At 33.9% G+C, this 15,988-nt stretch overlaps 1 protein-coding gene across 6 annotated transcripts in view; it reads left to right on the forward strand.

Annotated features, from left to right (window-relative positions):
* Positions 1-15,988, forward strand: part of LOC115447287 — a 56,400-nt gene that overhangs the window by 22,439 nt on the left and 17,973 nt on the right. For 5 of the 6 annotated variants that reach the window (XR_005113776.1, XM_030174293.2, XM_030174290.2 and 2 more), the window contains one exon: positions 14,638-15,908. Coding sequence is in view for 5 of the 6 variants with exons in the window: in XM_030174293.2 (XP_030030153.1) it covers positions 14,638-15,908 (1,271 nt within the window). In the remaining variant the exon portion in view is untranslated. Of the gene's footprint in view, positions 1-10,301; positions 10,485-14,637; positions 15,909-15,988 lie in introns of those variants that run through there. The other variant, XM_030174291.2, reaches the window with a different exon arrangement.

The raw sequence follows: 15,988 nt of genomic DNA on the forward strand, positions 1-15,988 counted from the left end.
TAAATTATAAAAGAATCATAGCTAAGAAAAATAGTACAACCTTAAAAAATTTATCAAGTAATCAAAGAGGTTTCTGTACTAATCAGCTACTTAATCTATATTGATATGATAGGATTGATTAGCACTTTTTTGGGTTCACTATAGTATTAGTTACATTTAAATAGGTCATCAATTGATATCTTCACTGTCAATTCAGTAGGAAACCGGATCTAACGTAAGTCACTGAACCGCAAACATGCCATGTTTCTCATTTTGATGTTTAGTTGTTCAATACAATTTCGTATTCGATCGAAGAGAGGTTACAGTTAAAATTAATAAAACATCCAGTACAGAATTTGTGATAAATCAATAATACATATATTAGATGAGTTCAATATAATAAATTCCTTGAGTATCCTTTGAATATTGCGAGGATATTGTCTCTAAGAAATACTTATTTTTACTGCCAAGACGGTTCGTATGAAATTACTTTTCCCTTTTCTCAAGATATAGCGAGAATTATGATGTTTTTTTCACCTGTTCCATAAAATTTTAAAAGCGTTGTTTGTTTTACGAGTATGAGAGCCGGTTTCGTGCAACTCCTCATAAAAGTACCGATAAACGAAATAAACAGATCTTCGTATCCACTTAGATTATTACTGTATAATTTGTATGTTTTACGTTTTATCGACGATATCTATACTGCAAAAAAGATGTCCTTAACTGATCATGTTTGTATGGAATTTTGTTTTCCTCTACCAAACATTATATTCGGCGTCAATAGACCGTAAACATCTTTTGGCACTCTGACAGCATGGGAAAGTATATCTTCATGGCCCAAATAGCATAGCAGTTTGAATGAAACTGAAACCAATGTTACATGTAAATATAAATACACTTTCGCAATATTTGCACAAAGAAATGAGTTAACATAATCCACACGGCGGCATTGCGCCAACTGGGACGTTCTTTCTTTGTCACACTCTGATTTTTATTTCTCCGTTTGCAATGCGTCTGGGCCTAGAAATTTAAATAATCTACGCGCGTGTCTTATCTCTTTTTTGTACGCAAGACTATTGCATTACAATTAGAAATATTCTTTGGATTTCACAATGTATGCTCATTTTAAATAACTTCTATAAGTAGTAGTAGTAGGAATTTCATTTTGTAAATCATTATTCGTAATTTTTTGTTGCATTGTTTATTTTTATGTGTTTGTCCCTGTTATTTAACGTACCATAAAAGGGCATTTTTCTGGTCGAATAGCACTGTGTATTTTTTTTACAATTAGCGAGGCAGTCGGGTGTCATAAAAACCAGGCAAATTTCTATCTGCAATAAGCATAAAAACCACGCTGCGTCAAGTCCATCCTAGATTCAAATATAAACAGGATAACGTTTAAATTTAGTTAATTGGTACACCTATTTAATATTATAAAATCTTATAGATCAATTTACATATATACCTCATTAAAAATAGTAAAAGGTTTTTTACTTGCTACTAATAAATGCACATTTATTAAATACATTAACAAGGCTATGGTTGTTTTCATTAAGCTTAAATGGACAATGTAATTAAGTGCTAAGTTTCTTCTAAGCTTATGACTTTCAAATAGCCAGGCACTATAAGGTAAATCCATTAGAATATATTAATTCAGAGATTATACAAGTTTATAAGATGTTTCTGAGCTTGGGTTAAGTAATTGAACCAGGTGCTTATAACTCTTATTGGAGTTTTTGTAAGCGAAATTCATCCTTTTTTAAAATCTTTCGGGACATTTTTGTACAGTTATTTTCTATTTTCTTATTTTCATCTCTATTCTTCCACATGGCGTTCAACAACATAGCGTTGTTATACCATTGACTGCCTTTGTTTAGTATCACTCATCTAAATGAACTTTTCGAATCGTATGCGATTTTTTTTAAATGTAATTAAATGTATTTAATCCATAGTAGCAACTAATATGCTAATTGTTCTACCACCACTAAATATCTTTCATGACCCCTCATTATGAAATCAATCGTTGCGAATCTTTCACTTTGTTTATAATACTCAATAACAATTATAATCAAATCATACACAAATTGATCACTACCCTTCAATTCGCGATCGCAAACGTAATTAATGATTGATCAAGCGTAACTGATCCTGTACAATCTGCGGTGTCATGTTAACGATCAAACTTATTTGAATGGAATGCTTGTAGGTAGAAGTACCTCGACCCTGCCCATGATGTTAATGGCTTAAGCCTTAGTCACTTATTGAATGTTTGCTAAGCCCACGACTGTTCATTGTGTAGCAGCTGTTGTGATATTAGTAAACTTACTTGAGTATATTATAGATTAATTTAAATCAATCACATTAAGTCTCACTGCTAGATCAGGCAAAATAGAAAAATAGTTTTTATTATGGCCCGATAAAGCTAGTAAACTATACTCGATGCTATTCAATGGTCGTCAGAATTATCCCGGCTTCGTTGTACCAACCAATATTGGAAAGCAATTCCTTAGGATGAGTCATTGTGTTTTTCACCATGTTTATTTTATGTTAAGTATAAACTATGTCTGAATTTTTGTATGCAGAATTAAATAATACCTTTTAAAAATTTAATATTGTATACAAAATCTTCTTTATTTTTGATTGTTAAGATAAAACCACAATGCATTACACTGGTATACAATACCACTGGATACAAATTATAACATAATCTGTGTTATATCAACACTCGAATTAACTCGAATGATCAGTGTATTATGCTTTTGTTATTTGAAATATCATGCAGATACTTGTGTATAGTGTTGAGTATGTGTAGGCGGCGACCATTTTTTTTGAGGTGACGAAGTAGCCAAGTAGTTTAATATGAATAATGTTAATTACACTACGTAATAATTGTATATACATATGATAAATAGGCTTTTGTGTGGGTTTGGAATCTATTTATAATTAAGGAAGAATAAACCGCGCATTACATTTATAACCGCTTTAAAGTAATGTTTATATGACAATAGAATAGCTTATAAACCCCGACAACTGAAACCTTAAATATTATTTAAGCACATGATATAGTCAGTTTATAGTAATTTTTATTGGCTAGAAATCGCCGGGCATCGATGGAATATTAATAAATGACGTCACGAAGGCTCGGCGAGAATGCCATGGCGCACAATCTTGATGCTCCTACGCGGCTATACAAATCTGAATGCTAATGTTAGTCACGTGTTACCCGGCGCTCAATGAAGACTGATGGCTGAATGGGAAGAGGTGTGAAACTTGTGATCACGATATACGATCGTGTCTTCTTAGAAATCTTTTTATATGGTTTTAGGGTAAAAATTTCAATGTATAGAGGACTGTTTAAGTATAACGTACGCGCTGTAGTAGAAGGAGGGGTCTCTGCTTTGCTTATTTTCGATGATATGGAGTACGAGGGTCTGAATAGTGATTACATCAGCATTATTTCTTTAAATATTATTACTTTTTTTGAGAAATATAAATTTAAAGACATTTGAACAATATTTGTAATTTATTTATTTATAAATTCAATGAAAGTTTACAGCACTTGGCCGAAACACTTACATCTAACAATATAATCTAACTCTCAATTTAACAATATTAAGACAGCAATAACAATAAAATAAAATTCAAACTAATAACAAAATAACTAAAATTATTTCCAACACTTAACTTATTAAGGAACATTTAAAGCGTTTCTAAAAATAATAATAAAAGGAATAATTATATCTATGCTTACGTAAAAATAGGATGGGGGAAGAGCTTTGCTTATTTATGCTGACCAGGGGCGAGGGGGGGGGGGGGGGAGAATAAAAATGTTTAAATTCCGCTTACGTAATTCTTGAACCGCCCCACGGGTATATTATAATATATCTATAGATGGAAGTATTATATTATTCTGGTGACCCTCTACGTCTGTAAATCAACAGGTTAAAGTACACTTAATTTTTAGAAACTTAAATTCTTATAGAACTAGCTGTTTTATTTGTAGGAGAGTCCGTACTCGTGTTGCCATTGTTTTACGTTACTTTAGAAAAGTTTAGCATTTCCAATGTTTCCTCAAATAAATCTCCACTTCCATTAGTTCCTCGACAGATACTCTACAAAGTAGAGTTTAGACACTGCTGCGTAAAGTCCACACGAACTAATTTACGGGCTTTATCTGCCGCATACTAAGTGATGTATCATGTTCCAAAAGTTTGTAAACACAGCACCTGATTTACAGTTGAGAATAACCAAGTTTCTTATTGTAAGTTTATTTTTATTAGTGTCTGTAAATTTAAATTTTTGTATTAGACTCCCATGTATTATTTCTATCTATTAGTTATTGTTGGTCGTGTTGCTAGTCCTGTACAATTTGTGAATATTTCATCTAAAAAAAAATCACGCCTGTATATTCGAGAACATAGAATAAGTGCAACAACTACACCTCTATTTAACCGAGTTTATATTCGTTTATGATTTCATAGGAGACAAGCGTACCAGTTGCTATCTAGGGGTGACATTGGAAGCCCGAGCTGACGATTATCGAATCAAAAACACCTATAAGCTTTATAATTATTAATTTTACCATGTGATATTACGAAATGCTAATTAATGACATGTCTACATTAATAATTGTAGCATTTTTATTCAAATAAAACAAAGAAAAATTAAGTAAGCTACAATAGACTATTTTATCGCTAAAAGCGATCTCTTCCAGACAACCTTGGGATGGAATGGATCTCGAAAGTAATAATCGAGTATATTGAAGTACATTTAGGAGACTTATAGGTTTCCAGAGCTTCTATCTAAACAAACTTGACATAAAATTGCCTTATTCTTGAAACAAAAGCATATAGAACACTCGTACATATACATAAGGGTAAAAGAAACTTGTGAGTACTTATAGGCATTTGATATATCGTCACGCGAGGAAGGTTTTAAAAGTGTTTCAAGGTGGTAATCTGTTAAACCAGTTTACCAAACTAAGGCATAAAACTGTCTGGTATTTTAATGGTTTGATAATTCCCCTATCGAAAAGTGTGCTAGTTGCTTGAACGAATTAGTTTGACACTGCACTCACTGACGGACTGAGGTACAGAAATATCATCACGCATGTATCTCTGAAGGATAGATAATGTGTTTACCTTCTTATAAGCGTAATATTATTGTTCCATATTGTAATGTCATTTAACTATAAAAGGCGACGAAGACGAGGCGTAGCTACTGTACATAATTTTTTTTTCGTTACATATATAAAATTATAAAACAAAATGTATAAAATTAATATTCCATATACAGACTAGATATGATTAAATAATTATTTAATATTCCTTATACAGGCTACATAAGTTTGCGGAAAATCCGCATGACGTCATCATCTAAAGCTCAATGCCGCTCCGATAAATAACTTATTAATACAACGGCTGTAGGATACTCATTGGCTTCGAAGAAATCTAGCTTCCGCTTTCATTAAACAAGTATCATATTGTAGTTCTTTTAATCGTATAAGTCGATTATGACGTATTTTTTACTGGAAGTAGGTTGTCTTATAAAAAAGTATATACGTTCCAATGTACATACGTGTTGCTTCTTTTTTTTTGTTTTATAAAAGCCATGAAAACAAACATACAAAAAATTTATATTAGATCTTGAATAATTATTGGAGAAATAATACCGTTTCGAATATTGGAACACGGTGTCTCTTTGAAGTAGAAAATCTTTTAGAATTTGTAAAAAAATCTTTATTTGGATAAACGATATGGTGCAAAATATCTTTTACAATTTCTAAGGCGCCCTTTATCAACACATAATTATTTGGAAAACAATTAACCAAACAACAACGATTGCCTGGATTTATCACCTAAAAGCGATTACTGTAAAAGAAATAAAACAAAGTCTAAATAGTAACGATTAACGAAGCATATAAATGAGGAAGTGGCTACAATGCGGCAGCGAGCCGGTGTTTTGCTGCAGATAAAATATCTTTCAACTCTTTGTTTGGTGAGATAAGGTTTAAGATTTACATTCTACCGCGCTGGTGGGCGCAAACCGAGTAATTACTATCCAAGAAAGTATTTACTTTTAATATAATAAGTAGTGTGGGCGGTCAACAAATCTGGCACAAAAAATTCACACATTATCATTCAACTATCCTTATTCTAAATATAATATCAAATTAATTACAAACAAAGCATTAACGATAATTAATTCACTCATAGCAGTAATGGTGATATTACGTTTGTTAACATTGTAACAGTCAGACCATGAAAAGTTCACAAAGAGTTTACAATGAACTTCTGTCGGCTTTGTCGCTTGCGTCCTGTAGAGCAGTGTAGAGTTACCGCGCCAGCCCGTCGGCAGTCTAAAACCACTGAGTTCACTAAACCAAAAACAATGGGGTAAAGATGATAACGGTGGTTTATTTTCAACTTAGAACGGAAGGAATATTGCACTGTGACAATTTCGATTCATGCTTAAAATGTGTATTAATTATTGTAGTTAAATCGTAAGTATTGATGGAAAAATATTTTGAATGTAACTAATTAATACGCTCAAAAAAGTTGAGGAAGTTGATGTATCTATTGATGAATAACTATTTGCTAAAAATCCGAATAATTAAAAAAGAAACAAATACATAATTTAATATTATTATCATTTCAATGATGACAGTTAATTTGCTTCTAAAACGGAAGTTGAATTTTAGAAATCTGAGATTATGACTGAGGAATATTAACAACAACAAATCTTTGTTAAAATTGTGTGAATTGACGATAATCTTAATAAAAAACTGTTCGTTAAAATCCAAACACACAGGTACAAAGGCACAGGTAGAGAAGCTTTGGAGTTAAGTTAATGAGCTTAGCGGTACTTGGGTACTGGGCACCTTCAAACTGCACAAGGTTAAGAGGCTGTTAACTTAAATTAGTGTTTTCAATTGTTATTGACGATTATAATGTTTAGTTAAACTGAAGGTGCAAATGGTGCGTCCTTTATTGTTGAGTAAGCAATTGGTATTAAATTTCTTAAATATTTAAAAATGTAGATATTTTTGCATAAATTACTCTTTTATATCCAACTCGTTGACCTGACAGACGTTGTTCTGTCTTAACTATGAATTTGCAGCGCGCATTCTGTCAATCGCTGTTTTCTTAAATTTTCTAACGTTCCGCTCAACTTCCTTAATTTTTTCTTTCATAGGATCCTTCTCCTGACAATAACAAACATAACAAAAAAAAACTTGTAAAATCGGTCCAGCCGTTCACGCGTGAGTGTGTGACCAATGGAAATAGGGATTCATTTTTATATATATAGATTAGTTTTTGCTCGCAGCTCCGGCCGGGCAGAATAGTTTTACGGGATGAAAGTCCCGTTTTATAATATCTTCCCAGAAAAACTGAAGTCTATAGTTTAAGCTAGAACTCTGGCTATAAATCGGTGAAAATTACATTCAATTCCATGCAGTTGGTTTTGCACGATGCGTGTACAAACATATAAACAGACAGATAAATATTTCTAAACATTCTTATTCTCCTGATGTTCTAATTAAAACCATCATATAAGTTTTTTTTTATTTAAAAAATAGCACATGGATAATTTAATAACTTGTCCTTCTAAATTGAGTCTAATTACATAAGTAGTTTATATTTTGTACATGACGTGTGAAAACACTTAACATTAGTCCCAAGTATCGCGTTTCGTAGAAATAAAGGTAAATTAAACCAGTTTGTAGTACAGTCAGCAACAAAGGTAGCTGAAAAAATTCAAAATTTCAATAAGCTTTTAAACTTGTGTGCTTTACAACGATCATTTTTTCTTCCCTCTTTTACAAAGGTAACTTTATTTTAAATAAAGATACAAGAATATTTTGTTCGAAGTTTACGTGTAGAAGCGTTTTAAAAATTTGATTTCGTTCAGCTACTTTTGTGTCTGACTGTACATATGACATACGTCCACAGTACTCGAGTTACTATTACCACCGACATGTGAATTGTGTGCGCACGTCGGGCCTTGTCGTGGTTGGGGTTGCCGTTTATCACCATTAAATGCAACAAAAACATCATAAAAACCTAATAAAACACAATGTAAATACAATGTTTAGATAAAAATATACGCATTGGCCCGGACGAGCATGGTGCGATGTTGACATCAGTTTCGAAATAACTGCAAATAGTATACCGGTTTCCTAATCCGGCTGTACCACTATTAAACTCTCTTCTACTCTTGGTATTTCATTAAATATTAATAAATAACGAATGAGCAATCCTTTATGCTCGGCTCAATGTAGTCATAATTGTATTTATAAAAAAAATCTTAATGTATTACCTTCTATTACATATCGACATTTCATTAAATATGAATAGTGCTTGCGTCATATTTCTACCTATCAATGAACTAAAAGGAAATAGTAATCATACCTATGGTTGAGAAATTAATTTCGTAAGCACTATTTAACCGTAAGTAATAATTTAACTCCAGCCGAGCCTTAATATACAATTAAAGGAGTTCAGTAGACGCGGTTAATTTCAAATCAACGCCGGATATTGCCAACTCTGTTAGGCTAGGACAGGAGCTATAAGGCAAAGACGCTCAAAACCGGACAGGTAGCGGACATGTGGCAACCCTGGTAGTTGGAGGCTGTGTAGAAAGGAGCACGCGGCTCCAAGGACGACGACGTGGCCGCCGGTTGTTCACCTCGCGAGCAAGAATGCGCGGGAACGCCGCGGGAACCGATCTGTTGCGGTGTCAAACCGCACTGTCTGGTACCAACACATCGGCGCCTTTACATTCCACTGCAGTGAATCGGTGGTCGACCAATTCAGTGCCGTCAACGCTTTTTTAATGGGAAAGCGGCGACAGACGCACAGAAGGCTTAATGATGAATTATTACCGCCATCGACTAACTGTGTTAGCTACAGTAAATGCTTTGTGCTCTGTAAAATCCATTTAACCCGTTTGTGGAAGCTGTCCATGTCCATTACCGTCACAACACGCATTACGCTGGGGTGTATAATTACATACGTTTCCCTTCTTCCTTATGTGCGTATGCGCACATCTTGTGCTGTTTCTTTGTGGAACGGAAAACAAAAAGTTGTCTTAGGATCCGCATAGCTGGATTTTGTGCTGTCAATCTATGTTAAATATCAGTATGATTAATGCAATAAATAAATATTAAAAGAGAACGAAATATTTCCTGAAGTCCGCGTTCGATACTAATCACAAAGTTGTTTTATCTTAGTTTATACATTTAACAGGCTGCACTTGAATACTCATAAGGATAATCAACTGTGCATTAAGACTATTTCTGATAATATCTCCTACTTAAGATCGATGTCTGAGTACGCGGTATCGATTACTATCGCTTCTCAGTAAGGAAATAAATATTTGTATGTACTCAGCAGTGAGGTCGTCTTTGTTTAAAGCCCTGATATGAAATTACCAGTGTATAGCGGACACCTTTCTAGATACACAACGATAGATTTCAAAAGATGAATTAGGAAGTGTAAAATAGAATATGCTTAATAGCTTCTATAGTTTTAATTATGCCAGCGGGAAATAGGTAATTTAAATGTAAGAATAAAGAAAATGACGATACGAGAATCCAATTATAATTTTAATGTTTATAAGCAATCTATCTTACATTGATAGAAAATTAATTTTCACAATTTACCTAATAAGTTTTATACTTGCGATTATGTTTTTATTTTTCATCATCGTTGCAATTGAGACGCGCGGAGAAACTTGAAGTCTGGACACTTTCTTGCGGCTATCAACTTACTAGTATAATTTACATAATATATCAATGCGATGAAAGCTTATTAGTCAAGATGCAAGAACGAGTAAACTCTGATAGTATATCCACTTTCTATATTATTTAATAGCAAGCAAACCGATGATTATTATATATACTGTTTATTTGTGTTGTGTTACACTATTGTATTAGGTTATCCTGTAATAGATGTAAGAGAGAAAAAAATAAATTAAATAAAAATGATGACGATTTTAAGTACCAATTGATGAACAATATATTAAATAAATGGTTCATTGGTTATAAATTTTAAAGATTTTTTTCATAAATGAAGTACATTTTGATCGATATTGCTAGTGCTAAAAACATTGGGGACAACTGATTATTTCTCTATTTGAGTCGATATATGCCAGTCTAGTGTTTATATAAAATTTGCTTAAAATTCTTAAAAGCGTGCACAATTCTACGATTTAACATAATTGATTTCTTTATAATTTTACGTGACCTTAAAAATAGACAGGTGTTTACTATGTAATATTCATTCAATGTACTAAGCTCATTAACCACGTTTCAAACGTGGGATCGTGTTCCATGTCAAAAAAGGTGGAACACGTCGTGTATAGTACAGGTGCTTAGTAAATGAGCATTTAATTTGAAAAACGTGCTTAGAGTTTGTTTCATTTTCATTTGTATTGCGAGGATCGTTGTAGCGTCTGCTGCGTGGAGAATAATTTGTGTTTCCTGCGCAAGACCCACTGTTAATGTACGTGCTTTTAATATTCACTAGTATTTGCGCTTTGTTTTGTTTAAACTGCTTTTTGCTATCAGCTCTTCGTGGACTGTTTTGTGGTTGACATACTTTTTTTTTTGCGAAAAGAACTGTTGTTTTCTATTAATTCGTTTTACTAGTGGAGTCGTTATATTTATAATAGCTATTTTGGAATAGAGCTTTTGTTGAAATGCAATGAAATGAAATGAAATGAAATGATTTATTTGAATCTGTAAAATGTTATACATTATTTAGATTCCGTCAATATTAACTCTACCACCAGTTCGGAAAGCAGTTTTCACCAGAGAAGAACGGGCAAGAAACTCTGGTGTTGCTCTTTTCAATCAGTTTAGGGTAAAGACTACAGTACATGATAAAGTGAAAAGAGAAAGAAAAAAAAAAGTTTAGAGCAGTTCATTTATAGGCTCGTGGAATAAGGAATAAATTAATTTAAATTTTTATATGACTGCACAACCCTCTCAGGAATCATGAAATTTCTCTATTATCCTTATAATTATTTCCTCCCAGCACCTCTAGCAATTAGAAATTAGAAATGTAAGCGAAATGGGCAGAACAGTCCACACAAGCAGCACCCGTTCACGAGTATGACGCATGTGCCAGCCATCGGCCTCCTCAACCATATTGTAGGGAAGTGGCCGACCCGTCACACGACGCCGCCGCAGGTACAGACAGTTAGAGAGTATTTCATACCCAAGCCTATGATAAATAAGTAGCTCCACACATTTTTTTTGTTATTTTTCAGCAATATATACGACTATAGGTTATGAAATTCCAATAAAGTGATATAACCTCTCCCATGACAAACGGAACAAAGACATTACGTCATTTCTTGAATTACAAATACCTTGATTTTAAAGGGTTCCCCTTCGCCACTTTCACAAACTGTCGTCACCTATTTAATCAACGATTTAAATTAAATAAAATTGGATCGCAACAATGAATTTAGTGTCGCCATGCACGTATTTGGGTCTTTACTCACCAATAATTGTTACGTAAATGATTGGCAATTTAATGAAGCTTGAAACTGCTTGTAGTAAAATTTTATGGTCATGAAGATTTGCATCGGGCTTTAACGGAGCCTTATTGTCTATGGTTGGTTTTGCAATAATTTTGATTAAAAGTTGATTGAGTGTTACATACTGTGCAACATTACCTTTAAGTTAGATAACGTAGTTTACTGCAAGTGGTGACGTATTGATTTCATTAAAAAAAAAATACGATCGGTAATTATAGGGCAAGGACAAACTGCACACATTAACTGATTGGTAAACACATATTACTTACAGCAGTATTGCGCTTGATAAGAACTGCGCTATCTCAAAATGACACCACAGCGTTGTTAGTTAATATTTTATTAATTATTTTATTTCGCTCAAAGAATCTCTAATCTCCTTCTTAGTCTAGTCAAGACAATGATACTAATCCGTACTTATAAGCTTTGTAATTTTGATGAGTTTAATAACGCATTTATGATACTATCAGAGAGATGATAGATTAAAATAAATAACAGTTTTATACAAGATTCTATTACATTTTTATTCTCGAAAGACATAATAATTACACCGAACTTCATAGCAAGTATAAAACCCGTACAATGTCGATTAATAAGACACGTCGAGTCCTTCGGCGGTCAACTTTTAGTTGAAGCAACTGACACTCTTAAATAGTACGCAGTGTAGTGGCGAAGGATGAAGTTTTCCAAACAGGAACCCGACACAACATATCAGTACTAATAATATGAATATGCAGTCTGCAAATAGCTTTTTAATATTAATTAGATTTTACATAGATGACGAAACGGAAATCGCCAGGAATCGGATTATATGGATTCTTCGCCACTGATATAGTGTAGTGTTTCTAGGCAACAAGTCAACATCTTACAAACAACATAAGCGTCTGCGCGACGACTTACCTTATCTGTCGTGCAAAAACTAAATATTTTCAACTGCAGAATGTTTTGTAATAAACGCTTAGTTTATTTTTAAAGAAGCGTTACCGCGACATCCACTGTTTAGTCTACGTAAATATAATGTGGGCAATAACGTGCATTGCGGAGCACTCGGCTCGAGGGCTGGTCCACTTGGCCAGGAGCCAATGCCGGGCCGCGTTTAGATCGCGTTGTGCCCGCTTGATGGTTTTCAATGTCAATCAGAGTGACCTACATCCTTTGATGACTGCTCTAATTGCTTAGCAAGGAATTAAGGTTTCAAAGAGATATATACTTAAGCGATGAATTTATTAGGTAGCTATTATAAGTGCGGGTATGATTTAGTTTTTGTATGACAGATTATTTTTTTTTTAACTTACCAGCCGGTGTTAGAAAATTTTATTGGAATCAATTAAATATATGTACTATGTTAGTACTGCATATTACATACCTAAGAACTAGAGCCACAATTTTACAAATAAATTAGACAGAAACTGCTTTTATCAAGCAAATATTTTTTCTATGAAGTAATAATTTACTTTTATTTATATTTTTAAAGGATTCTCTTTCTATAATGATTTTGAGAGTGCCGTATTTATTGAAAAATAATCTTTACGTAGGTGCATCCGTCATATTCATAACATCATAATACCGATTTAGTTTGTCGTCGAGAATATCAGCATCTAAAATAGTTGAAGAAGTCATTAGAACGAAATGCGCCTGCGCAGTGCTAATGATTGACACGATTCGTTTGCGAGCCGGTTGTGGCACTCTTGGGCATTTATCGTGTCCCTTCCGGTCATTAAGGCGTCTTATTTGTAGAATATTAATTTAGCCGGTCTAAAATTATCCGCATTTACTTTGACATCGTGTTTCAGTGTAGGCGTAAATGTATTTATAATAAGTCATTTATTTTACATCGGATTAAACGGACCTATCGAATTTTATCGCGGATTTTTAATTTATAATTTTGTCCGACGTTTCGAAGAAGATGCAGCCTTCGTGGTCACGGGGCGAAGTAAGGTGTTCTTGGTCGTTTAAAAAGTCAAAGTTATAATATCTGTCTACATTTTACAATTATACAAAATTATAAAATCCAAGAACTTAGTATTCTTTCGATATCTAAAATTCGCGTAAATATAAGAAATTATAATTTATTTTAGATGTAAAATTCATATTGTTTTATAGCATATTCTATTTTTATGATAACCGGTAATTAATTCCTGTGTTATCTTTTTTGGAAAAAAATATGTTAAATATGAAATTATGTAGTTATAAAATTTCTACGATTTTATAAACACACAAAAAATTATCACCAAGTTCATCAAACTTAGAATCAATTTACTTATAAGATAAACATCTATTACATGCTAAAGCGGAATCTTAACATCACTATGAATATAATTAAACATTTCCGAATTATTATTACCGTCAAGAGCATGCTCGCAACGAGTAAAGAAACTAGGGGATATTATCAAACGAACTCAATTAATACAGATAACTGATTTGGGTTACTGACACTATGTTTGTACTTATAAAGCAACATTTAGATCAATATCTTCAGACTGACGCATAATGTTCCGGTTAAATAATTTGCAAAAACGCCTTATATTGCGGAGTGATAAAAAAGTGAATTAACAATTTCACACGGGTCCGCTCGGTGTAGACGTTCGATACGCGTGGGAAGTGTGAGCACATTTGTATATTTATCGTGTTTATGTAAATAAGTCGGTGGAATCCAACTCTTATGTACCGACCCTTTACTATTGAATCCTTATTTTAACTAAGTGTTGGATTCGATTGTTGTTGTATTGTTGACTGTTATAAACATTTTCATAGTGCTCTTTTCTTATAAAGTTGTGGGTATCAAAAAACCTTTACCAAACTGTTACTTTCAATTCGTATTGTTGTCGTTTTTAATTTAAAGTTTAACGTAAGAGCGTGTCTAATTACAATTCATTCAAACGTTGGTCGCACGGCGTCGCGGTGGTTACAAAGCGTTACGTGATTGTACGCAATGTGGCTCCTTTTTACATACTTCTTCAAACACGCACACCTTATCAAATGGTGACGATAACGCGCGCTCGATTACCTGATTCAAATTGAATCATTGCGGTCTACATATTGAACATGCGATCGTAAAATGTTATAATAAACATAAATTGCACGATAGGTCATCTGTTTTGTTTTTTGTTGCAGGCTTGACCCTCCCCCGTCGCAGACACCGTATCCAATGGAGAACAAAAAGACAGCGCCGGCGACACAACAGCCGCTCACTCAACAACATGTCATGGCGCATCATGTGCATCCTGACCAAATATACACCCAGCAACATCCGCAAATGTCCACCCACCTTACCTCCACACAGACCGGTCAGATTCAGCCGAATGGCGTCATGCACCAGTTGCTTCAAAGTCAGTATCATTCAAACATGAATGCGCGGTCGCCACTACTTGAAAATAGACATGAGCTGTATGGCACAGGGCATAATCACGACTACGCCAGATATTACGGAGCCAATGATAATTACAATTATCCTCAATCACCACCCAGGATAGAAAGGACAGAAGTGCATACAGATCATAACGTCAATCACGAGTTATTTCACAACGTCCCAAAGGGATACAACGCGGAAGTCTACCAAGACTACCTAAAACGAAACCCACCGAAAGAAACCAATCAAATATACCAAAATCATCAACCTCTTTATAGGCCTAATGTTAATCAATACGGTTCAAAACCATACCTTCCATATTCAAATAGAATAGGTCCACAGAGCAACACAGAACTTTTGCGACGGCAGTATACCGAAATCCAACAGATGAAATTACAACAGCAGTTACACTATCAGAGTCAAGCACAAATGCATCAACAGCAAAAATTTGCAGAGCGACAATTGTTGCTCCAACAAATACATGGAGTTCAGCCGCCAGCAAATTTACAAAATAGCATATATTCCGATGGTTCATACAGAGACTTTGATCGGTATAGTAGTAAAAACGACTTTAAGGATTATGCCAGTCCAGATACCAGTGAAGAAAGGTATGGTAAAAATATGGACTACAAAGAAATGGACAGACAAAACCGACAATACCAAGAATCTCAGTGGCAGTTAAATCAACAAATGGATTACCGAGACCATGACTCCCATGGAAGATCTATGGAAGGAGACAAAGGGAAAAGTCAGTCCCCGCCTTCAGATTACCACAATCAAGTACAGAAGAATAACACTAATGTTATGTCACCAATGAAGTCTAGTGAATCAAGTACACCTAGTGTGAAATCTCCGTCTACGGATAGTCGAAGGAGTAGTGGCGGGAACCAGGCGTTAAGATCTCCTACTGCACAGCGAATTCCTTCCGCTCCTGTAGCAATGTCCGGAATATTGTACAAACAAGGCTCTGATGGACTTAAAGTTTGGAGAAAGAGGTGGTTCGTTTTGTCAGAATACTGCTTATTTTACTATAAAAGTAAGTAATTTAAACTTATATTATGTTACCTGTTATTTTGTTTATATAGCAAAAAGAAACAATATGTCGTTTTTTTTTCT

The sequence above is a fragment of the Manduca sexta genome, chromosome 6 (genome assembly GCF_014839805.1).
Source record: "Manduca sexta isolate Smith_Timp_Sample1 chromosome 6, JHU_Msex_v1.0, whole genome shotgun sequence".
Taxonomy (NCBI): domain Eukaryota; kingdom Metazoa; phylum Arthropoda; class Insecta; order Lepidoptera; family Sphingidae; genus Manduca; species Manduca sexta.